This window comes from Cryptotermes secundus, unplaced genomic scaffold, assembly GCF_002891405.2.
Source record: "Cryptotermes secundus unplaced genomic scaffold, Csec_1.0 scaffold193, whole genome shotgun sequence".
In the NCBI taxonomy this organism is placed as follows: Eukaryota; Metazoa; Arthropoda; class Insecta; order Blattodea; family Kalotermitidae; genus Cryptotermes; species Cryptotermes secundus.
The window spans coordinates 263,444-287,359 of record NW_019731217.1 but is presented as its reverse complement, the minus strand read 5'-3'; the positions used below and the strand labels follow the sequence as shown (position 1 = coordinate 287,359).

Here is a 23,916-nt window from a genome sequence, read left to right as displayed (position 1 = left end):
GGAATTTTCGTCCTGTTGAACTTACCACATTCCTCAACAATAGGCTTTAGAATAATTTTGAAGGAAAGGTTTGAACAGATCACTGTATTAAGTAGACCCCACGTCATCATGGCATGGTAGATCCCTATGTTGCAGATGGAGGAAATGGCCTCCAGATATGTAGATTAGCTGCGGATGTACTGAATAAGTGGTCATGGACAGCTGACAGAGGGTGTTTCTCTGGTTAGGAAGTTAAGTGTTGGGTTAACCCATTACCATAAAAACTGGCTTGTTATGAAATGATACACTGACCTCAGACTTGGATGGATTCTTTGGATTTACCTAACAATGGAAAATGGACTTACGAACGTAAGCAGCTTCATTGACACCAGTTGCAAGACACTTGGCAAAATATAAGTTTAAGTTTCGTGAGAGTACAGGAGGTCAGATGGGATAAGATGCCATTGAACCAGTAGGTGTGAGATAGAAAAATATAGTCATGGGTTCACATATTTGGAAAACTGAGTTAATCCTGTAACATGAAGGGGGCTTGGAAGTTGTTCTGAGAGAATACAAGCATTTTAGCTCCTTACAATCAAGCAGCATCTGCTGTGGTTTGGTGAACTATTACGTCAAATGGAACGAGCCAAATTGGAATGGTTGCAGGACCAAATCTAAACAGGGTGAGACATGAAGCCAGTACATTTCAGGAACAAAAAGGAAGACTACCTGAAAGACAAAAATAATGAACTAGCAAAATGCAGTAAGAACAAGAACATTACAAACTTCATTAGAGGCATAAATTAGTTCAGAAAGGGTTACTAACATGGAGCTAACTTTGTAGTGGATGAGAATGGTGATCTACTTGCAGATTGCCACAGCATTTTGAATAAATGGAAGAATTACTCCCCTCAGCTGTTGAAAGTACATGCAGAGTGAAATACATCTGAACCATTAGTACCTGAGCATGTTCCTTTTTGTGGCTGAAATTTCTGTTAAATGTTGGAAAAGTATAGTTTGCCAGGTGTTGCTCAAATTTTAGCAAAGCTGATTCAAGCAGGAGATAAAACATGACATTCTAGGACAGTAAACTTCGTAATTCTGTTTGGAATAAGTGAGCCCCCACCCCACCAGCTGGGGAACGGGTCTTCTGTTGTCCATTACTCAAAAGAAAAAAAAGCAAGCAGTAAACAAGAAAGTCAAATAACATTTAATATATGACCAGTAATTTGTGCCAAAAGAAAACACTAGAATTAATCGGCATAATCAGCCACAAGATATCCTATCACAACTCGCACAGGCTGTCTCCGCCACAAGCGACATATAAGGCATACTTAATTACAAACTTCACCCTAGCATAATACCATCTCTGAAATCGCCTGCACACACAATACAGACAAAACCTATATATACATTCTCAGCTTACACAATTCCTGCAAGAACAATACTCAGTACGCTAGTATTATGTGCATTACCTCGAGATGGGCCCTCCTGCCTGGAGTTTAGCTACCAAACCGAATCTTTCATGGCGCCGACCCAAACAGAATTTAGTTACGGAGCGAGACGTCCGTACACGATGACTCTCCAGGCAGAAGAGACCGGGTGCCTCAGCCGAATCAGAAAGGATAGCGGAGTGATGACGTAGAATACGCCACGGAATAAGGATAGGTAGTAGGAAAGATAGGGAAAAATTGTGTGACCCGCGGCTGCCGCCACTTGGAGAGGGCACCACAACCAATGAGCCAAAGGGATCGGCTCATAAGAAAGAATTTCCTCAGAAGTGGAAGGAGTGTACAAGGTCCGTATAAAAAGTATCGGGAAAATCTTTCCCTTACGTGACTGTACACTGCAGCACGCTCGCACCGCGCAGGCATGGTAGTGGGGGTCTAACCTTTAACACTCGCCAAGTGCCATTCGCCTCAGCGCGTTCGTCGAGGCCAGGCTGTGTTTTCAGTGGACCCCTGTTGAGTGAGTTGGTGCAAGCGCAGAATGCAGCGAACGATTGAACAGAGGTACGCCATCAAGTTTTGTGTTGGACTGGGGAAATCGGGTACGGAGACGTTGGGCATGATTCGCCAAGTGTCCAAGGATGAAAGCATGTTACAAACTGCAGTTTTTAAGTGGCACAAAATCTTCAAAATTGGCCGACAGAGTGTTGAGGATGAGCCCCGCGGTGGACGGCCGTCGACGTCAAGAACCGACGACAACGTGCAACGTGTGCGTGATGTACTCACTTCAGACCGTAGATTAAGTGTGCGCATGATTGCAGATCGTGTTGGCATTGATAAGATGACGGTGCATACCATTATCACTGAAGATTTGGCGATGCGAAAGGTCTGCGCGAAACTCGTCCCGAAGGTCTTGACGGACGACCAAGAGCAGAGACGAGTGGCTGCTTGCGAAGGCCTTCTGCAACGCGTTGAGGAAGACCCCAACCCCCCAACAGTCCCGACTTGGCACCAGCAGACTTTTTCCTGTTCCCGAAAGTGAAATCCTCCCTCAAAGGGCACCATCATGGGACCCTGAGTGCCGTCAAAGAGGCTTGCACGCGGACCCTTAAGGACCTTCCGGAAACCGCCTACCAGGGAGCCTTCGTGTCGTGGCAACGCCGTTGGCAAGAGTGTATCGATGCACAAGGGATGTATTTTGAAGAATTTTGAGGCATTGTAGCAATACCTGAAATAAATCTATTTTCCCGGAACTTTTCCCGATACTTTTTATACGGACCTTGTATTTGTAAGAGGGTGATACAACTGACTTAGTTATTGTCAAGGATGTCATTATTATCAATTTCATAATAAAATTTTATCCAAATTCTTCTTTGAAAGTTGACTTCATATACAGAATTATTGGGGATCGACAGTGATGACTTGGATTTAATCAGCTGCTAATCATTTGGTCGGGGGTAGTCGATACTGTAGAAAAAATTAGAGTACAGTGAGGCAGTGCATCATCTATTTGTGGACTTCCAGAAGTCTCATGATTCAGTTAGGAAGTAAGTATTTTACAGTATTCTTGTTGAGTTTGGCATACCCCTGAAACTAATTAGGCTAATTAAAACACACTTAAATGGCTCCTTCATCGAAGTCCATATGGATAAATATTTGCTGGTTGTGTTTCATATTGAGAATGACCTGAAACAAGGAGATGTTTATCACCATTGATTTCAACTTTGCTTCAGAATATGCCATCAGGAAGGTCTGAAATTGAGTGGGACACATGAACTTCTGGTCTATACTGATGTTTTATTTTGTTGGAGAATAACTTAAATGGCAGAAAAATGCAAAAGGTCTAATGGACACCAATAAGGAGATTGTCTAGAACAGTATTTCCCAGGTGGTCTTCCATGGAACCATTAGGTTTAATGAAGTGAAAATAAGGGCTATGAAAGAAAATTCCATTACACAATAAAATAATCATGATCTAAATGTTGTTATTATTATGCACTTAGCTTATAATTGTCATTTTGAAGCTTTCTTAGATTGGAAATGCCACTTTGAAAGCAAGAAATGAACTATAGTGTGTTTATTGCTTCACAGGAAAAGCTATATCAAGACACGCAATTCATCAGCTGATACCCTTTGTCAGTATGTACAAGGTGGTTCAAATATGACCGGGACTGATTTTTTTAAAACCATAATAGCCAAACACTTACTTGCACATGTCAGTCTTCAACGTACTCCCCTCCGGAGTCGACACATTTTTTACAATGTTTTGGAAGCATCCTGACCCCCTTTTCAAAAAAGGCTTGTGGTTGGCAGCGTCTCCACTCCCGAACAGTCTGAATGACGTCTTCCACAACCCGCATGCCTAGCAAGTCTGATTTGAACCTTCCGAACAGGTAGAAATCACTTGGGACCAATTGGCACTGTGCGGCTGATGTGTCAGAAGGTTCCATTTCAATATCTGGAGGGTTTCCATTGTTGTCTTGGCTGTATGGGGGCGTGCATTGTCTTGAAGGAAGACTACCCGCTTTCCGCTCGTCTTCCACTTGGATCGGAACTTTTCCTTCATGACTGTTGCCAGGAGGTCTGAGTAATAAGCTGCATTGACTGTTCTGGCATCTGTCGGAAAGTCTACATGGATAACCCCTGCCAGTCCCAGAAGAATGTTGCCATCACTTTTCCTGCTGAACGGCTCGCACTCTCTTGGATTTGGGAGAACTGGTATGCTGCCACTCGTGTGATGACTGCTGGGACTCAGGAATGAAGTAGTGCACCCACGTTTCATCCGTGGTCACTATAGACTTCAAAAAAGTCATCACCTTTGTCTTTGAACTGCTGTAGGAGAGGACTGGCAGCTTGCATGCGCACCATTTTGTTCACGTATGTCAAAGTGCGCAGTACCCACTGTGCATTCACCTTGCGATAGTACAGTGGTATTTTACGATGTCTTCTACACTACCAACACTGATGGACAGCATTGCTCCAAGTTCCTTGATAGTGATGCACCTATTCTCACGAATAAGTGCGTCTGTACGATCAGCGTTTGGCTTGGTGACGGATGTTTGTGGCCGATGATCATGCGGTTCATTCTCCAAGCACTCTCTGCCCTCTCTGAAGCACTTACACCACTCACACACATGGGTCTGTGAGAGACTCTTCCCCATACTGTTGTTGGAATCTGGTGAATTTCAGCAGACGGGACATTTTCTCCAAAGAGGAATTTGATCACAATGTGTTGTTCCACGCTCTGCGGTACCTTCTGTTCGCTCATCAATCTAGCAACTTCCAGACAGGACCGAACAGGTTTTAACCCAAACTGCTGCGCAGTGCGGCTTGTTTACACACATCAGTCCTGGTCATATTTGAACCACTTTGTATTGAACAAAACTAGATATTCGGGTTACATGGTAATTAAAACAATACACAAATGGTTCTTAGATAAAATACAGGTTTATTCAAAAAGAATGAACCGATTTCATGACGCATTGCTTCAGTTCTCAAGCATCGTCATGGAATGAGTCAGTGACCATTTTAAAGAGGAGTTATCTAAGTCATGAATGGCTGCCACAGGGGTGCTGAAGTCCCGTTGTTCTTCCGGCAACATTCAGTTGTTCGTTTACCATCGAAATGGCAAGTCCTCAGCAAAAGGCGTTCTGTGTTCTCAAGTTCGCGAAAACAAATTCGGTTGTCACGGTGCAGCATGCTTTTTGAAAGCGATTGGGCATTAATCTGCCCTGTCCTAAGAACATTCAACGGTGGTTTCGACAGTTTCAAGAGAGTGGGTGTCTGTGTGAAGGAAAAAGTCCAGGATGACCACGAGTCTTGGAGGAACAAGTGGTGAGAATCTGTGCTGCATTTGAGAGGAGCTTGCGGAAGTCAACAAATCGAGCTAGCCTTGAGCTTGCGATCCCTCAATCCACTGTCTGGCATGTGCTAACAGTACGTCTACATTTGAAACCATACAGACTGCAGCTCGTTCAGGCACTTACCAATGACGACAAAAGGAAACGGATGGAATTTTGTGATTCGATGCTGGAGATGATGAAAGACGAAACCCTCATTTCACGTTTAATTTTTAGTGATGAAGCAGCTTTTCACTTGAGCGGCACAGTCAGTCGTGACAGTGTGCATATTTGGGGAACAGAGCACCCACATGAAACAGTTGAGCACAAAAGAGATTCCCCTAAGGTGAACGTCTTCTGTGCTGTGTCTCAGGACAAGGTTTATGGTCCCTTTTCTTTGAAGGTAACACGGTTACAGGACAAACCTATGTTGATATGCTCCAAAACTGACTCTTCACTTCACTGCAAGCAGATTCGCATGACTTCATTTTTCAACAAGATGTAGCACCGTCCCATTGGCACCTGATGGTCCGAGCTTTCTTAAATGAAAAAGTGCCCCAGCGTTGGATTGGTCAGAAGGGTGCCAAAGGNTGTGCTGTGTCTCAGGACAAGGTTTATGGTCCCTTTTCTTTGAAGGTAACACGGTTACAGGACAAACCTATGTTGATATGCTCCAAAACTGACTCTTCACTTCACTGCAAGCAGATTCGCATGACTTCATTTTTCAACAAGATGTAGCACCGTCCCATTGGCACCTGATGGTCCGAGCTTTCTTAAATGAAAAAGTGCCCCAGCGTTGGATTGGTCAGAAGGGTGCCAAAGGCCTTGCTCTTTGTGCTTGGCCTGCAAGATCCCCAGACCTCACCGTGTGTGATTTCTTCTTGTGGGGATATGTAAAAGATCACGTTTAGGTTCCACCGCTACCCACCAACCTCGATGACCTTAAACATCAAATAACAACAGCGATTAACTCAGTGCTATGCTAATACGCGCCTGGGAGGAATTCTCTTATCATATTGATGTTGCCCATGCTGCAGGTGGTGGCTACATTGAACACTTGTAAGACAGGAAATAAAAGTTGATTGTGAGTAGAATACTTGTGACTTGGCGGGAGTTTTGTATTACTTTCCTTTAATAAAATATTGCATAATAAGATTGGTTCATTCTTTTTGAATAACCGTGTAGGTTGGGGTAGTATGGATTTCTGCTCCTCTCCTCACAACCCTCATTGTTCATTTTACATTCACCAGCTTTACATGGAGGTGTTCTGTCTGCTTTTCATTCTTTTGTAAGTACTACTGTTGGTTTCCAGAGAGAATGGTTCCAGAGGATTAGTTCAAATTCCAGTATTTCTTATTAATATATTTAGTATCAGTGATAAGAGCCTGCTCACTACTGCTGAGTGATAAAAATGTTGAATTTAGGTGGTTTGGTGGTTTGCCCTCATAAAATGTGTGATTAGTTTTCCCTACATAGGTAAAATGTATCTGATGTTTTCTGCAGGATCTGAGTATTATGAAGAAAGGCAAATGGCATTAAAAAGAGAGTATAGGAATATGATACAAAATTGTCTTTTATGTGACTGAATTCTGTCAAGTGATACTTTTTTTTTTTGTTTTTATTAGGATACCTTTTTCTACTGTTTGGTGTTTGACCCAACACATAAAACTCTCTTAGCGGACAAGGGGGAAATTCGAGTTGGCAGCAGATATCAAGCTGATCCACCATCTGTGTTGAAAGAAGGTTGGTCTTTAAGCTGACTTCAAGTTACTTGATACCATTACAGTGCTAAGTACTTTCTTGCAGGTTGTGTGTCTTTTTCTCCTTTGTTTTGGTTCCAGGTATATTAAGATACATTGTATGCATGTGAGAATGTTAGAACTGTGACCAGCAGAGCTCATTCATTAATTTACAAGTTTGGTAGAGTTTGGTACAAAACCCATTTGTGTGATCCTGTTTTTACAAAAAAAGTAAGTGTAGCTTGAAAAGGCACATTGTGGTTTGTATGAGTAAAACGTCTCATTTGGATGAGCATCTGTGGATTTTGTACTAGAAACATTCTTATGAAATTATCTGCTTGAAGGATATAACAAGAAGAGACAGAGAGATTGTTTCCTGCTGCAGTTGTAATTATATACCATAATGCAGGGCACTTAACTGAATCTGAGATGTTGAGTTTTTGACACCTTTCATGCTTTTTATTGGTTAGTGGGATACAATTCAGCATGTCTGATTTCAGGGTCTGCATGTTTGTAATAGTTAATGAATGTAGCATAAACAGCATAGTGTCACATATTTTAGGAGTGTGTCTGTATATGGAGTATGGACTGGATATTGGATTTATTGACACACTTGTACATTCCACTTGGAACTACAAGTAATTACAGCACTATCACCAATCTCCACACCTTACAAGTCACCATAGCACCTGCTAAGCCTTTATCTGGCCTGCTCTGTCTTTAACAGCCACTTCCAACAACAACTTCTAGCAGTGGAGATTCTTCAGCTTTCTGCCCTCATGTCTTTACTGTCAGGTGAATAATCTGCAACTGAGCTCTTATAAACTCTCAACTAAACTGGATTGCCATCTGTTCTCAGCCTCTTGCAGAGCTCAACTGAACTGCCAACCCTCAACTTAGTCAGTCAGTCACTCAGCAACCAACTACCTCACTTCCCTTCACTCAGCTGGCCTGGGGCCAACACCATATAGCCTGGGGCAGACCCAACAGAAAACACCACCTCAAACACCCTTTCTGTTGTTGTTAGGGGTGATTGCCTAATGATAGCTAAGAATATCCTTTCTGTGGAAATGTGTTTACCGAGTCATTGCCAAGCAATGCATGTTCTTTCTCAGGATCATTTTTTGGTAACAGTACTATACATTAACATTGCTCCCTCTTTAAGTCTGTTCCTCCTGAATGGCATACAGGCATACCACCATTTCTTTTCCCAGGGCTGTGCTTTTGATGTGTGTGGTTGGTTTCACCATCCTTCCCTTGGCTCAGTTTTTCACTGTGTTTACCCGCCAACTGCTCCTGCCGCTCCCTCTTTAAGGCTGCGCATCCTGAGTGGTTCCCTCATAGGGTAATTACAAGCAATTACAACACTATTGAAAATCTCCCCACTTTACAAATCACCATAGCACCCGCCAAGTCTTTCTCCAGTCTGCTGTGTATCCAACAGCTTCTAACAGTGGAGATTCTTCAGCTTCCCACGCTCATGTTATTGCTGTCCCACAACTGAATTCTTGTCAGCTCTCAGCTCAACTGTAGCACCATCTTTTCTCAGCCTCCCTTGCAGAGCACAACTGAACTGCCAACCCTCAGCTGACTACACTCACCAGCCAGCTGCTTCATTTCACTTCACTCAACTGAACTGCACTCAGCTGGCCTGGGGTCCAGTCTATATATGAGGGGGGGGGGCCAAAAATAACAGGAACCGACCTGTTGCGCGTGCATGCTTTGTAGTTACGAGTTGTGCTCCTAGGTGGTGTTAGCTGGGGGTCTCCCGCGACTGTTAGTGAGCTGGCGTCAGTCTGAGTTAAGTGGTTTGTCTGTGGTGCTCTGTTGTGTGCGTTCCTGTTTCAACCCTTTGGCGATTAGTGAGATGGCTGACCAGAAGGAACAAAGAGTGTGCGTGAAATTCTGGATTGTTCTGCACTTCACTCTTCAAGTCGCGGAAAACATTCACGCGGTTTTCTCTTTGGTCATCTCCGAGCAAGCAAGGAACAAATTTTGCAGACACCCGTCTCATGTGCAAACCTTCAGTTAAAATTCGCTGGACCGTGCTCCATGAGATGTTCGTTTCCTCAGAAAGTTGGTCAATGGTCTTTCGACGATCTTCATCAAGCAAAATTTCACGCACACTCTTTGTTCCTTCTGGTCAGCCATCTCACTAATCGCCAAAGGGTTGAAACAGGAACGCACACAACAGAGCACCACAGACAAACCACTTAACTCAGACTGACGCCAGCTCGCTAACAGTCGCGGGAGACCCCCAGCTAACACCACCTAGGAGCACAACTCGTAACTACAAAGCATGCGCGCGCAACAGGTCGGTTCCGGTTATTTTTGGGTCCCCCTTGATAGCCTTGGGGCAGACCCAACAGAAAACACTGCCGCCATCAGTCCCTCTTTTTAGTCGTTATGGGTGGTTGCCAAGTGATAGCTGAGAACGTCGTTTCTGCAAGAATGTGTTTAACAAACAACGTATGTTCCTTCTTGCGATCATTGCGTAGTAACGCTACTACATGTTACAGTATTAATATGAAAATGGAGGCAGCTGGTTGTTCCAAAATGTTGGACGCTGCCAGTGAAACTGTGTGATATTATAGCACAAATGATCATAATCTTAAATTTCACTGCCACGAAACCTCAGATCTCATAAATATGACATTTACTCCCTCAGTACTTCTTGCCACACATTTGGAGTTACAAAGTGAACTGTGACTGATGCTTCATTTCATATAATGCATGTAATTGATTCTAATACTTGTTCTATGCAGTCCCATAAGTAAATATTTGGCAGAAGGTCTTGTGATGGAGGTGCCCAAGATTTTGAACCTTCACATCAAAATCTATCTTGGAGATGGTTATTTAGATTTTCTTGAACTTTGTCAGAATTGTGAACTCTGATTCTTAAGGACATATCAACAGTTTGCGTTAGGAACATCAAATTATACACTACTGTTTTATCTGTAACTTGAATCCTGCAAGTTAATAAGTTTTAGAAGAACATAGTTATGGTGTGTATTTCCCCTACACATTAACCATTCTTGTGTGTTCCTGTTGCATGATACCCAGAAACAGTAGGATACATGCTAACTCTTGCATAGTCTACTTACATGCAGTTCTCCTTAAAGTCAACCAAGGTGTTTTCAAGCTTGACTCTTTTGTAGCAGTCAATGCCAAGAAGAGTAATAAAACAGGAATTAAATATGAACTATGAAACTCCACATTAAGGCCATCTGAAAAGAGTAGTATCATGTTGCAAATTGATGAAGTCCAAACAATATAATAAAGTCATTTATAATGTTTAGTGTTTCCCTTTATGACAGTATTCCCCATTCTCAGGTCTACTGAAGCCTGGATTGCAATTGGTTCCAGTCAACTTTAATGATTTGCACACCAGTCCAGAACTTCTAATCACCTCATTATGATAACTGTTTTCTAAACATACTATGACATATTTTACCTCTTGTGTGTGTGTATAAATATGTGTATATGCATTTTGTATTTCAGATGATTCTGATAATCGAAATCTTGAGGACTTGGAAACATTGGTCTGGACACCATCACATCACCTCACTGATAGGCAAATTGACCAATTTCTAGTTATCTCCAGATCAGTGGGAACGTTTGCTCGTGCTCTGGACTGCTCAAGCTCTGTGAAGCAACCGAGTCTTCACATGAGCGCTGCAGCTGCATCACGAGACATTACATTGGTCAGTAAAATGAGAATAAAATGGTAAAGTAAATTGTGCTTTTTAAGTGCTCACTCTCTCTGAGCTCATATAGGGCTTGTCTGAAAGATGGTGGAATGCTGCCTTCACACATATATGACTCACATTAAGATGGAGTAGTTTTGGTTTCACTGCCACCTCATGTAACCTGTGACCTTCAGTTTTTCACAAAATGTAATTCTTTTTTCAAAAAGAATTGTGTATTTGGTTGATAATGTTGTAGTTGAGCATAAGTCATATGGCATCCTGAGACAGTGGTGGTATCTGTTGTAATGGAATCGTGGCATTGGAGACTCTCAGGTCTTCCTCCCTGAATCCACCGCACAACATTTGTTTCCTGTTCTCAGTTTTCAGTGTGTGATTCATCTTTCTGCAGTCATCAGTATCATTCAAATATTTGTATCAGTGTTATGTGCTGTAGTTATAACAGTGAATCCCTTGCACATTGATTGTGCACATCACTACTTCTCATAGTTGTGGTTAAGAATTTTATGGGAAATTCAAAGAAATTTGTACCAACCTAGTGGTGTAAAGTAAGTAAGTAAGTAAGTAAGAAAGTAAGTAAGTAAGTAAAGCCATCCCTGTGACAGGTCATGAAGGCCCATAGGGTTGTGAGACGTTGAGGGTCGCATATTATATAGACAATCGGCTCAAAGATGGCAGTAACGTTGTCAGTCTTACATGCTGGCCGCACTTTACTCCCCAGGAAAATTATTTAATTAATTCCTGGTACTCACTTCTGTTAGAGGCTGAGTCGACCCCAGGGCAGTAGTGCGGCCGGAAGGATTAAGTCAGTTGAAAAAATCCACTGATCTCATCGGGACTTGAACCCGTGACCTTCCAGCTTGTAGCTTAGTGCCTGCATGGTTGTGTAGTCCTTTTAAAGAAGAAGGATACTGCTTGTAGAAATGACCTAAGAAATATTTGTTCATGGATGATGATAATTGTTTGGGATGATCTTAGTAGTGGCAGTGGAGTCATTAAATGAGAGCCTTCAGAGGGTTGGTGTATCACCAGTCAGAATGGAAAGATCAGGAAGCACAAACTCCTCTACTACAAAAGTGGCTGAATTGGAAGTGGTCTAAGAAAGAGATCTTCAAAATTTAATCAGATTAAGGAATGTCAGCTCTGCGAGTAAGTTCTGATTCCATAGAGTTACCGTAATTCAAAGAAAAATTTCAGCAGACAGCAAGCAGAAGTGTCAGTGTTACAGGAGTGGGGTAGCAGTAAAGCAGAAGAATTCCCAGGTGCCTCCATCTGTATGATACATGCAGCTGAAGAGCTACAATAGGAATATAGAATTCTGACATCACCAGATATAAAGCCTGGAAGAAGACTGTTGAGAAGTCATGTTGTAATGAGTGTCAACATAGTTCTGCCAGTTACAACTGGGTGTATGAAAGAACTGTAAAAGAACTTTATTAAACAGTCTGTCAGAGTATGCTTATGTGAGTGAAATCTTCTGTGTTGGATCCTCAGAATTTATATATTTGTGACTTAATACTGTGTGGTAGCTGGAGAAAATGGAACTCGTAACATCTTTACGTGTGTACTGCTTATCACAGTGTCAGATTTTCTCTTGAAGGATGCACTCTGGCAGAGTTGAAGACAGATGAAAGTACTGAGTTGTCTACATAAAATCACTCCTTGGCAATCATAATGTGACATCCTCTGGACAGTGTTGTCCCCCCCCCCCCACACAGTGTCCAGAATGTCCTGGATTAGATAACTGCAACATTTGCTGGATGAGAATGCTGCTAAATGTGTAACCTTGAAGCATTGACTTTCCGCAGGTATATCGACACTGTGAAGCTGAGTGATTAATTGCAAAGCTAGCAGTACTACAGTTACACTCTATAGTTGCAGTTCAACTAATAGTGTATTTGAATAAATAGTAATGTGGCTTGTAATGAGGTATCATTGTGCTGTGTGATTTTGCTGGAAATTATGCCTTCACATTACAAAATGGGCCAGAGGGATTTCATTGGCATAATGCCCAACCAAATTATACCCCTTTGCAATTTGTTTCTGAGAATCTTATGTAGAGTGTTACCACCTTAATAATTTCTGTCTTTCACATGACACTGTTGCTGTTTATCTCTTTCAGAAATAATCAGTTCCCTTCATTCTTGTTCAATTAAGATAACTTATTTCTCAGGTGCTTCAGCAACAGAATATAAGAACAGGAAATACTTCTTTAATTTTATGTTACACGGAGAAGATTTTTGGGTTCCAACTGAATGACATTTCTTCCTCACTTTTCATGGTAAGAGAAGAAACTGGGGCTGAGAATTGCTCAGTGTGATCAGAAATCAATATAATGGGGCCTACGGGGGCTAGGGGTATGGGTCCCTGACAGGAAAACCCCTGGCCCTCTAAATATAGAATAGATATTGCTGCTCTACAAGAAATAAGATGACAAGGTATAAGGAAAATAAATAAAAAGGACTATGCTTTTTATTACGGAAGTACGGCTGAGAAAACGGCAAGCAGGAACAGGATTTATTATTCTAAACCAAACTGTGAGGAATAGAATACTACAATTTGAAATGATAAACTAATGGATAAGCAAAATAAGAATAGCAGGGAAATTAAAAATTATCACCATCTTATCAGTATGCACTCCCACAGGTGATAAAGATGAAGCAATAGAAGATGAATTCTGGGATAACCTGGTTAGAGCCTTCAAATTAGTGCCCAAATATGATCTTAAGGTTATCACTGGTAACTTTAATAGGAGTAGAAGATGATATGAAAGGTGCAGCAGGAAAATGCACTGTACATGATACAAGTAATGAAAATGGACAAATGTTGGGTTATTTTGCCACAAGAAATAAACTAAAAATTAAGAGTACCCGTTTTCCACATAAATTGGTACATTTGGGAATATGGAAAGCGCCAGATAACGTAACCGTAAATCAAATAGATCATGTACTAGTAGATACAAGACATGCGTCATCCGTGATAGATGTTAGGTAATGTCCAGAATGTAATTGTGGCTATCATTTTTACTTAAGACTGAAATCAGGGAAAAATTATGTAAAAATATGAAAGAAAGCTGCAGTAAATAAATGGAAACAAGAGCATTGTATAGCCAAGAAACTCTTCAATAAACTGAGAATTGAAGAGGATAGAAGCAGCAATAACTACTGATGCAAATATAATTATAGGAAATAATACAAATAAAAGACAAAATGAATGGTTTGATGATGTGTGTAAAGAAGTAATAAAAGAAAAGAAAAATGAAAGTAGACAAAACCTCCACAAAGAGACACAAGAAAGAACAGGGAGAAATACACCCAGATGAGGAAAAGGCAATATCTGCAGAGACAAAAAGAGAAAATGGGTGAGATCTAAATTTAATGAGATTGATGAGCTCAGTAAACAATATGAAATGAGTAAGCTGTACATGGCAGTTAAAAAGATAAAGGATATCAGCCACAGACAATTGGATGCTGAGATAAAGATGGAATTATAGTGGCAAACCCAATAGAAGTCAAAACAAAGTGGGGAGAATATTTCCAAGAACAGCTGGGTAAAAAGGAGGAAGGTGGTAATGAAGATGAAGAGCTATGAAAGACTGTGAAAGGATAGAAGATGTCGAAAGCAGAACGTATAGTAACAGAGATGAACTTGTGAAGGCACCAACATCAGAAGAAATAGACCAGATAATTAGGAAACAGAAACGAAATAGATCCCCTGGAGGAGATAATATAATACCAGAAATGTTTATTCATGCTGGTTTAGAACTTAAAGAAGAATTATACAGGGTGCGTCAATGAATCGGGCCATTTGGCAGCGGTGTTTTTTCCTGGATTGGTTGGAGTGGGGAGGATGCCAATTCTGCCACCCAGCAGCCTATTTCAAAGCGTTTAGTTGCAATGGAGCCATGGACTGGAGCACAACATGCTTTTGCTGTGGAAGCATTTTACAAAAACGGTGACAGTGTCGTCATTGCTCAGCGTGAATTTTGAAGAAAGTTTGGTATTCATCGCAGTCATGCTGTTCCATCTGCCCATGCCATCAAGACCTGGGTTCAGAACTTTTGAGGCTACTGTTCTACACTTAAGAGGGAAGGTGGTAGCATAAAAACAACAAGTACACCTGAGAATGTGGTGGCAGTGAGAGAAGCCATTGAACGAAGTCCATGCTGGTCTGTGCGTCGCCACGCTACATCACTCGGGCTGTCCAAAGCCAGCATTTGATGGATTTTACACAAAGATCTCCACTTCTTACTTTATGAAATTCAAATTACTCATGCACTACACAAACACGACTATGAAAACAGAGTTGATTTCTGCCAGACTATTTTGCAGTTAATTAAGCAAAACCAAGATGTCGTTAACAACTTACTGATGAGCGATGAAGCTCATTTCCATTTGTCAGGGTTTGTTAACAAGCAAAATTTTCGGTATTGGTCAGCCACAAACCCCAAGGAAATTTATGAGAGTCCACTTCACACTTCCAAAGTCACAGTATGGTGTTATTTTTGTGAAATAGACTTCTGTTTTCAGTTAGTTAATTGAGAAAAACCAAATGCTTTTATGTTTACACTGTATTCATATGTATTAAAACACATAGAACAGGTTTAATTTTCCCCATTAATGAAAAAGGAGACAAATCTGACTGCAATAATTACAGAGGTATATAACTTTACTTAAGAGCACATACAAAATTGTAACAAGTTTGATAGATACAAGGATAATGCAGATTGCAAAGACAAACCAATATGGGTTTCACAAAGGTGGAAGTACAATGTATCAAATATTTGTGATGCGTCAAACAATAGAGAAATTTCATGGGTATGGGATAGATTTACACATACTATTTATTGACTATAAGAAAGCATTTGATAGTGTAAGAAGGAATAAATTAACACAAGCTATGCATGAAATGGGAATACCAACAAAACTCATTAACTTAACAATGATGACACTACATGAAACATATGCTAAGGTGAAGTTAGGAAATGAGACTAGAGAAAGTTGAGGTAGTATAGGAATGTTAAGCAGGACGATGGTCTGTCAACCACATTATTTAACGCAGTATTGCGGACCACAATCAAAAAGGTAGACAAAAGAGGTGATATATTCACAGTACTCAGTCAAATTTGTGCATATGCTGATGGTGTAATAATTATGACCAGAACGAAAAATGAATTGCAGAGAGTATATGTGACTTTGGAAAAGGAAGCAAATCAGCTTGGCCTTTTTACAAACATAACAGAAACAAAGTACATACATCTTAATACAACTAATCATGCAAATATAAGAGAGAGGGAGTTACATATTGGAGACAAAGAATTTGAAATGGCACAGAAGTTTTAATGTCTAAGTGCAGTAACAGATGAGAAAAATAGTATAACACACCATACAAGAAAGAATACAATCTGGCAATAAGGCATATTATGCCAACCTACAGTTAGTAAAATCTAAGGATATAAATAGGAATAAGGAAATGAAAATATATAAAACATTAATATATCCTGTAGTGACATTAGCAGTGAGATGTGGGTGTTAAAGAAAAAGAATGAAAATAATTTAAGAAGATTTGAAAGAAAAGTTATTAGGAAAATATATGGACCCATAAAACAAGACCAGTGGATAATTAGAAACAATGAAGAAACAGATGAGATTTTGAAGAAGATATTGTTAGATTTATAAAGGCAAGAAGATTTGACTGGCGGGGAGATGGGGAAAGAATGGATGTTAACAGAATGCCACGGAAAGTCTTATATGAGAAGATCTATACTAAAACAGTAAGAGGTAGACCAAATTTAGGTGGTTTGCTGTCAGAGAAGACCTTAGGATACTGAAAGTTAAAGATTGGAGATCCACTGCGATGGACAGAAGTGCTTGGAGGTTGTTGGTGCAGGAGGCGAAGGCCCATGAATGGCTGTAGAGCCAGTTGGTCTGTGTATTGTGGACAAATTAAATTCTGTTATTAATAACAGCTGCTAAAATTAAATGTCATCTTAATTCATTTAAGCAGTAGACATCTTTTCTTGTATGCGTTGGTACTGTGACAACATTTTTATCCTTCTGAGTTTTATATTGAGCTTTGAACTGAATGAAATTCAGGAATAATTGTCTGCACATGCCACACTGACATCTCATAGATGTTGTCATGTAATGACAGAGCAGACATGTGGAACACTGTATATCTTTCTTATATATTGAATATTGTTTTCTTGTCTTGGTACACATCATAATTTCCTGTCTTCTATGTCACCCATTGCAAAAGCATTGCAAAGGTATTTTTGCAGCTTCATGTACATTTTAATGATCAGAGTAAAGTTGTTGCCTTTTTCCAAGCTGTTCAAAAACAATTTGTTTCTGCTGTAACTGAAGATAATGTGGAAGGGACCTTTCAATCACTTTACTTGTTTGTTTTCCCATATACTCTGTATACATGTATAATATAAAATACCCCCAGAAAGTAAAGATTCATTTGGCACTGCTGCAACCGTTAGCACTTCCAACTTGTGAAGTGTCTGCAGTTTTGAAGCGTGCTTTGTACTTATTATCTTTATTTATATTGTATAGGCTGTGTACAACATAGAACAGAAGTATGTGGTCTTTATCCAAGTAAATTTTTATTTTACTGATAGTTTAACGGACTTAAATTGTGTATTTTATATTTATAGTTCCACGCAATGGACACTCTCCACAAGCACTCGTACAATATGGCTGATGCTATCAGCTCACTAGTTCCCTCAACAGGTCCTGTCCTCTGTCGTGATGAGATGGAAGAGTGGTCGGCCTCTGAGGCAAATCTTTTTGAGGAAGCGCTTGAAAAATATGGAAAAGATTTCAATGATATTCGACAAGACTTTGTGAGTAAAGTGTTTTTTATGTGGTTGAATGAATTGCAAGAACCAAGCAAATCCATTCTTTCTGTTGACTTCCTAGAATGCCACTGAAGGCATGCCCATCACAAAAATAGTAGTAGATGTAAAGTCGAATTTATTATTATATAAACAGTAATACATTGAAACTTAAATAGCAGGCATGTACAAATGCTAGTGAAAAGTATTCATTTAGTCATGATACCATAAATTCAGGTGGTTTTCCAGTAATGTTATCGTAGGCATTGTCACTCCAAAAACAGAAAAGGGATTGTTTTGTTCTGTAAAAGCACAGTTATAATTCCAGTGTGTTTGTACTTGTACTGCTGATTATTCCTATTCTTTTTGAGAGGTTATATCAGTTAGATCTTGTTCTGCCATTCCTCCCATAAGTATTGGCCATTTCTTTGAAAGTGATAGAATATTTATTTCTTCAAATATGCTCATAGAAAACATGACATTTTTCAGTTTGCATTATCCCATTTTTGAAGTTGCAGTATGAAAAAACAAGAAAGTATAGTGACCTCTAAAGATTCCATTGATGGTGGATGAAATGCTGACAGTATTTTTTTTATTGCTAGTGGGGTGGGACTAAGTCCCTCGTACTGCGGCCACTTCTGGCCTATTGTACCAGCCCCAGATGTTAGGTGAGCTGATTGTGGATCAATTGGTGGAATGAAGATTGGCAGGGGAAACCGAAGTACTCTGAGAAAACCTGCCCCAGCGCCACTTTGTCCACCACAAATCCCACTTGACCAGACCCGGGATCGAACCCAGGCCGCCGCGGTGGGAAGCCAGCGACTAACCACTTGAGCTATGGCGCGACCAATGCTGACAGTAACAGCTTGAATCATGAACTGTAATGTATTGACTTGTTGTCACACTTTCATGATGGCAAAAAAATTTAATTTGTTAATGACTCCTCAGAGTCTCTCCCAAATCATAGGAAATTGTAGAATGAGCAAAATTATAGAAGAAGCAAGTGGTGGAGGCAGATGCTTTATTATTATTTTAAGTTTCTTCGAGTCTAGAACACTGCTGGTATGGTGCCGTGCGCAGATGTACATGTACGAGTAAGATGTTCCATCATAGCCTGTACATAAATAAAATCTCTCTTGTGATCAGTATTTTTCTATAATTTGTCTTTCAATATCTTATGCAATGCCTATGGTAAAAATTTTGTATTTGACTGTGTATGTTTGTGACAGAAGTATGACTGTAACAAAGTATTTTATCCACCCAAAATCAAAAGTCCTTTAAGTAATAAACAATTGTAAGAAACCACCTTGTTAGTTTGGAGACAGCTGGGGTAAATTTCAGCCATTTTACCACTATTATGTGTGGCGTTCTCCATTGTCTAAGGCACGACACCTTTGCAAATTCTGGGTGCTGTACCTTTCGTACAACCTATCTTCTCCGTTTCCTCTTATTGCTTTCCCATTGCCTTTATTTGTTTGTTCCATAATGATTACTTCCCCGCCTTCCTTCACATCAAGATATTTTCCTTATCCCTGTTCTTCCATTCCTCTGTCCTATTCATTCTCTCATTTCCTTCCCTCCTTCCTTAAATATTCTTTCCCTGTGTCTCTCTCAGTTGTACATCCATGAATCCTAGGAATGGAAAAAGAAAATTTATGTTTTCCTGTGTTTTATAGTGATGGTGCACTGCTTTTTCCACAAGAATGAAACAGCTGGCTAGTATGTATAAACCTGTGTGGTTCTCTCTGTTGGTCTTTTGTTAACAGAGTCAGAATTCTCATCCACAGTGTTTTGTTTTCTATTCTGGCCCATGACTTTTGAAAGTGGCATGTAGGTTTATAGAAAATTTGTGCATGCCTGATTTGATACACAGTGGATCCACCTTCAAGTGAATGGTTGTCACACTGACAGATTTTCACTTAATTTTTCTTCAAGATTAGCAGTGACATTTCAAAAGTGAATCTGGATCCCTGTGAATTCTATGCTAATATGCTAATCAGCCAGTTCCCAGAAAGCTATGTATATCATACCTCAAGGCAGTTGACAGTGTCCATCATATTTATGTCATGAATCAGCTATTCTCAGAGACCTTCAGAGAACCATTTAAACGTAGTCACCTAGTTTATGTTGTCTCAAGAATACCTGTGTACATAACTCTCTTCAGTTCTCTGTCTGCCATTTGTGTAAAGACTGGCCGTATTGCTGTACAGTGCTATGTGATTTTTGTGGTTCAGTCTTTCATAAGGGTATAACAAATATTGCAGTGAATTATCAAGAGATTATACCATTTTCAAAATACGCTGTACTATAATACATTATATCAGTTTCATTCATTTACAGCTTCCATGGAAGACACTGAAGAATATAATAGAGTATTATTATATGTGGAAAACGACCGATAGATATGTCCAGCAAAAGAGAGTGAAAGCCGTTGAAGCAGAATCTAAATTAAAGCAGGTCTACATTCCTAATTAGTAAGTACACAGCTGATCGTACATACTTCATTTGTTGTAATTTCAGATATGTTAATTATATTGGCTTCCATAAGGATGTATTACAGTTTTAATGATCATACTGTTACTTTTTCCTTAGTAATAAACCAAACCCAGCAGTAATAAATAACAACAAAAGTGTTGTGAATGGGAACAGCAACGGAGAGCCTCCCGTTGGTGGCAAAGCTTGTGAATCATGTAGTGGTGAGTAAGATATAGATATTATTATTAAGGTGAAAAACGTTTTTCTAATTGCAGCATGGAACAGTAGTTCCTTAGTTTATCTAGTTTTAAAATGGTAACCGTATAAGTTGTTGAAATTTTGTGCCAATACCAGTTTTACTACCTTACAGAACCTCTGCAACCAGTTGCACTCATTGTGTATGTCAGAGGCTGACAACCTTTCAGCTGTTGGTCAGCTGAAATACTCAACAGTGTGCACCAAGAAAAATAATTGCTTGCCACAAGGTTCTATGCACAGTGGGTAATCTAGCTCAGCTGCAATAAAATGCACCTGGGAATGAGTCACAAACAGAAGAGAAACATCACCAAAGTTTTCATAATAATCCTCCCGGTTCTTCACACTTCTGAGAAGTACATGGAGACATTTCTGCTGCCTTCCTCTTTCCCATTCTGTTACAACCATTTTAGTGAATTCATATCAGTACGAAGCGCGTTAGGAAAATAAATGCGATAAGACTCTTTCTTGAAGTTTGTATCAAATGATTCAAGCCAGAACAAGTGCTTTATGACTCGTGTGTCATCATCATTGTGCTTGATATTGATTTTTTCATGATGTTGCCTATCTCATTCTGTCTGTCTGTGTATTCTTCCACAGTTTTAACATGTCTGCAAGATGGCAGCTCACTCTTCATTTCTCACAACTGCAGAAGTTTCCTGCACCAGTTGCTGAACATGTCTCACTTTAAATATCACATTTTTCTGCAGCCATCTAAGTTTTTAACAGTATGATATATTTGTTCTTTGGTATTTAAATTGGGGCGGTGGTATATGTCCATGTTTGGCAAGCAGACCGCTGGGAGCCTAAATCACATATTGTGCTTTGAGAATTCTTATCAGGTTATATGACTTTACCCTTGTCACATTGGGGTGGTCTTGATTACTGCGCTTATCCGAGGACAGCAATTTAGCTCTTTGGTTGCCAGTTGTATGATGGTTCTTGTAGTGATGCGGTATGACACATTGTCAACAATAACAACTGAACTTGGTTTCAAATTCTCTTGTAACCATTTCCAGTAATTGGTGTGTTTCATGTTCTCATGGTAACTCCACTTTTTAAACCTGATTTAAATTACAGCAAATCGTTCATTATGAAACCATGCTTTCCACATGTAAAAGAAACAGTTTATTAGAGTCAAGTGATTTCAGTTCAACCAGCAGTCTCTGTATAAGTTTAAGTATGATTAAGTTCATATATTATTGTGAACATGGACAATAATGAAATGTCCCTTTGAAACAGGAGGCTTTACTCCTTTCCCTAATTCACCATCCCACTCCTAGTGTAATTATTGTATGCAAATTATGTGTATGGGTCTTCATTGTGTATTGTATGCTTTTATCGCAAGTAGAAGCTTCATTCTGAGAGACCGTATGTCATATCATTCCTTAATTACATTTAGGTTATCAGAAGTTTTCTTCCACCAGTGAAGCAACTATTGTAAACTGTTACAAAATTGAAAGCAGAAATATTATATAAGTAGTGTATCAACTAGAAAGCAAGTATATGTTTATATTCAGAATACCTGGTTTCATAGTTCGGAGAACTGTGATCAAGAAGAAATGTATAATAGCAGCAGCAGTTCCAACCCAGCAATACAGCACAGATGATTTTTGTTGCCTTGTTGCTATGACAGAGAAGAAATGGTAATTTAAACTTGCACATGCCTCGTATAAAACATGTATCTTGTTTCTGAGATAATTATTTTAGCTTGTCCTTCAGTTTTGTCATTGAGAATGTTAGGTATGAGGTTCTCACAGAGGTGGCTCTGAAGAGTTCTGCCATCTGGAATATATTCCCATGTAGTCTGTTGAAACTCAATTGACATAACAGTGGAGCATATCACTTCCACCTTCAGGGTCAAAGAATAAGCGAAGCAAGAAACAGATCTTACTGCCAGATTCATGCCTCAATGTGTTGATTAACTTTCATTGGATTACACAACATGGTAGCCCAGAAGATGGAATTCATTAATATTTGTCTTTTCTGTTCATAGTAACAATCTCCAGTCAATGGTATGCGTGGGGACCATCACATATGCAGTGCAAACTTTGCCACAGTTGTTGGCTGTATTGGAAGAAGTATGGTGGACTCAAAGTACCTTCAAGAATAGGTAAGAAATTACAAATCTGTATTATATAGCCTGAAAGTTGAGCATGTAACTTACCTAAGAAGTGTCTTGGGTAAGTACAGTTACTCTCATTTCTGTAAACTGCCAATATTTAGGAAGGACAGTAAAAAACAAAACTAAAGCTATCCCTGTAATAGGCTGTGAAGGCCCATAGGGTTGTGAGATGAGGGTCCCACATTATCTAGACAGTTGGCTCAAAGATGGCAGTAAGGTTGTGTCAGCCTTATGTGCCGGGCGCTCTTTACTCCCCAGGAAAATTAATTAATTTCTGGTACTCATTTCTGTTAGAGGCTGAGCCAACCCCAGGGCCATAGTGCGGCTGGAAGAATTAGGTCAATTGAAAAAAAAATCCAATAACCTCATCAGGACTTCAACCCGTGACCTTCCAACTTGTAGCATAGTGCCCCAACCAACTACGCTACCATGTGTCCTCCTTGGGAAGGACAGTAACACTTCAAAATTCTGCTCTAAAGGAAGCTGAGAATAGGTTCGGTTTAGGGAATACTTATGACCATTCGCTTTAGGATCTTTTATTTTCCTGTTCTTTTTATAAAAGCCTAAATATTAAAATATGCAGACCTACCATAATTATTCTCCTAATTTACATGCTGTTTTACTCAAAATATCATGTCTGAAAGTTGTGGTGCATTCCATATGCAAACACTGTTTTTCAGAATATAATTTACATGTTAGATTGAGGCAGTGACAGTGAGTATGATATGGCAACATGGCATGGGTATTCATGGCTACAGACTCCTCCACACAATTCCTTATGAACATTGAGCTGGAAATACCTGTGATAAAATTTAGGCCAGTGCATAATTTTGGCAGAAAATATTGTGTGACAGCGTAGTATGGATATTACGGCTGTATAATCTGTCACCCAGTTTCTCCATGAATGTTACACTCGGATGAATATTTCCTCTGATAAAATTTTACCCTACACATAGTTTTTGTAAAAGTTATGATTGAAATTAAGTGTGATGTAGAAGCATGGCATGGATTTTTACATTAGTGGAGTTCACCACATGATTCACATTGATGTGAAAGTGTCCATTCATAACATTTTGATGGAAGCATAAGTTTTGCAGAAAATGTGATTAAATTTCCTTGTGCCATGTTACTGTGTAACATGTTTAATTAAATTTCCTTGTGCCATGTTACAGTGTAACATGTTTAATTTTAGTTGCATTTTTCATGAGAACTATGCATCATTCAGAGTTTTGTCAAGATTACTAATACAGTATTTAATTTTTTATGAAATTCCTTGTGTAAGAGATGGGTTGCATTAATGAATGTAGTGAATACAATATAACTGTGCCTGCTTTTTTATGAGGGTGGGAAACGTGGTCTCATTACTGTAAGAAAGAACACAGAACCAGAATGTTTGAGAACAGAGGAGAATATTTGAACCTGAGAGAGAGAGAACAGGAAGCTGGAGATATTTTTCAGAATTTATGTTGTTAGAACACAGTGACTTGAGTGGGACATGTGGCTTTCAG

At 39.7% G+C, this 23,916-nt stretch overlaps 1 protein-coding gene across 5 annotated transcripts in view; it reads left to right on the top strand.

Annotated features, from left to right (window-relative positions):
• LOC111866421 (metastasis-associated protein MTA3) overlaps nt 1-23,916 on the top strand; it is a 267,249-nt gene that overhangs the window by 189,133 nt on the left and 54,200 nt on the right. For all 5 annotated transcript variants that reach the window (XM_023855357.2, XM_023855355.2, XM_023855356.2 and 2 more), the window contains exons 6-11: nt 6,892-7,009; nt 10,507-10,709; nt 17,374-17,562; nt 19,894-20,027; nt 20,146-20,249; nt 22,280-22,396. In XM_023855357.2, the coding sequence (XP_023711125.1) occupies nt 6,892-7,009; nt 10,507-10,709; nt 17,374-17,562; nt 19,894-20,027; nt 20,146-20,249; nt 22,280-22,396 (865 nt within the window). The remainder of the gene's footprint in view (nt 1-6,891; nt 7,010-10,506; nt 10,710-17,373; nt 17,563-19,893; nt 20,028-20,145; nt 20,250-22,279; nt 22,397-23,916) is intronic.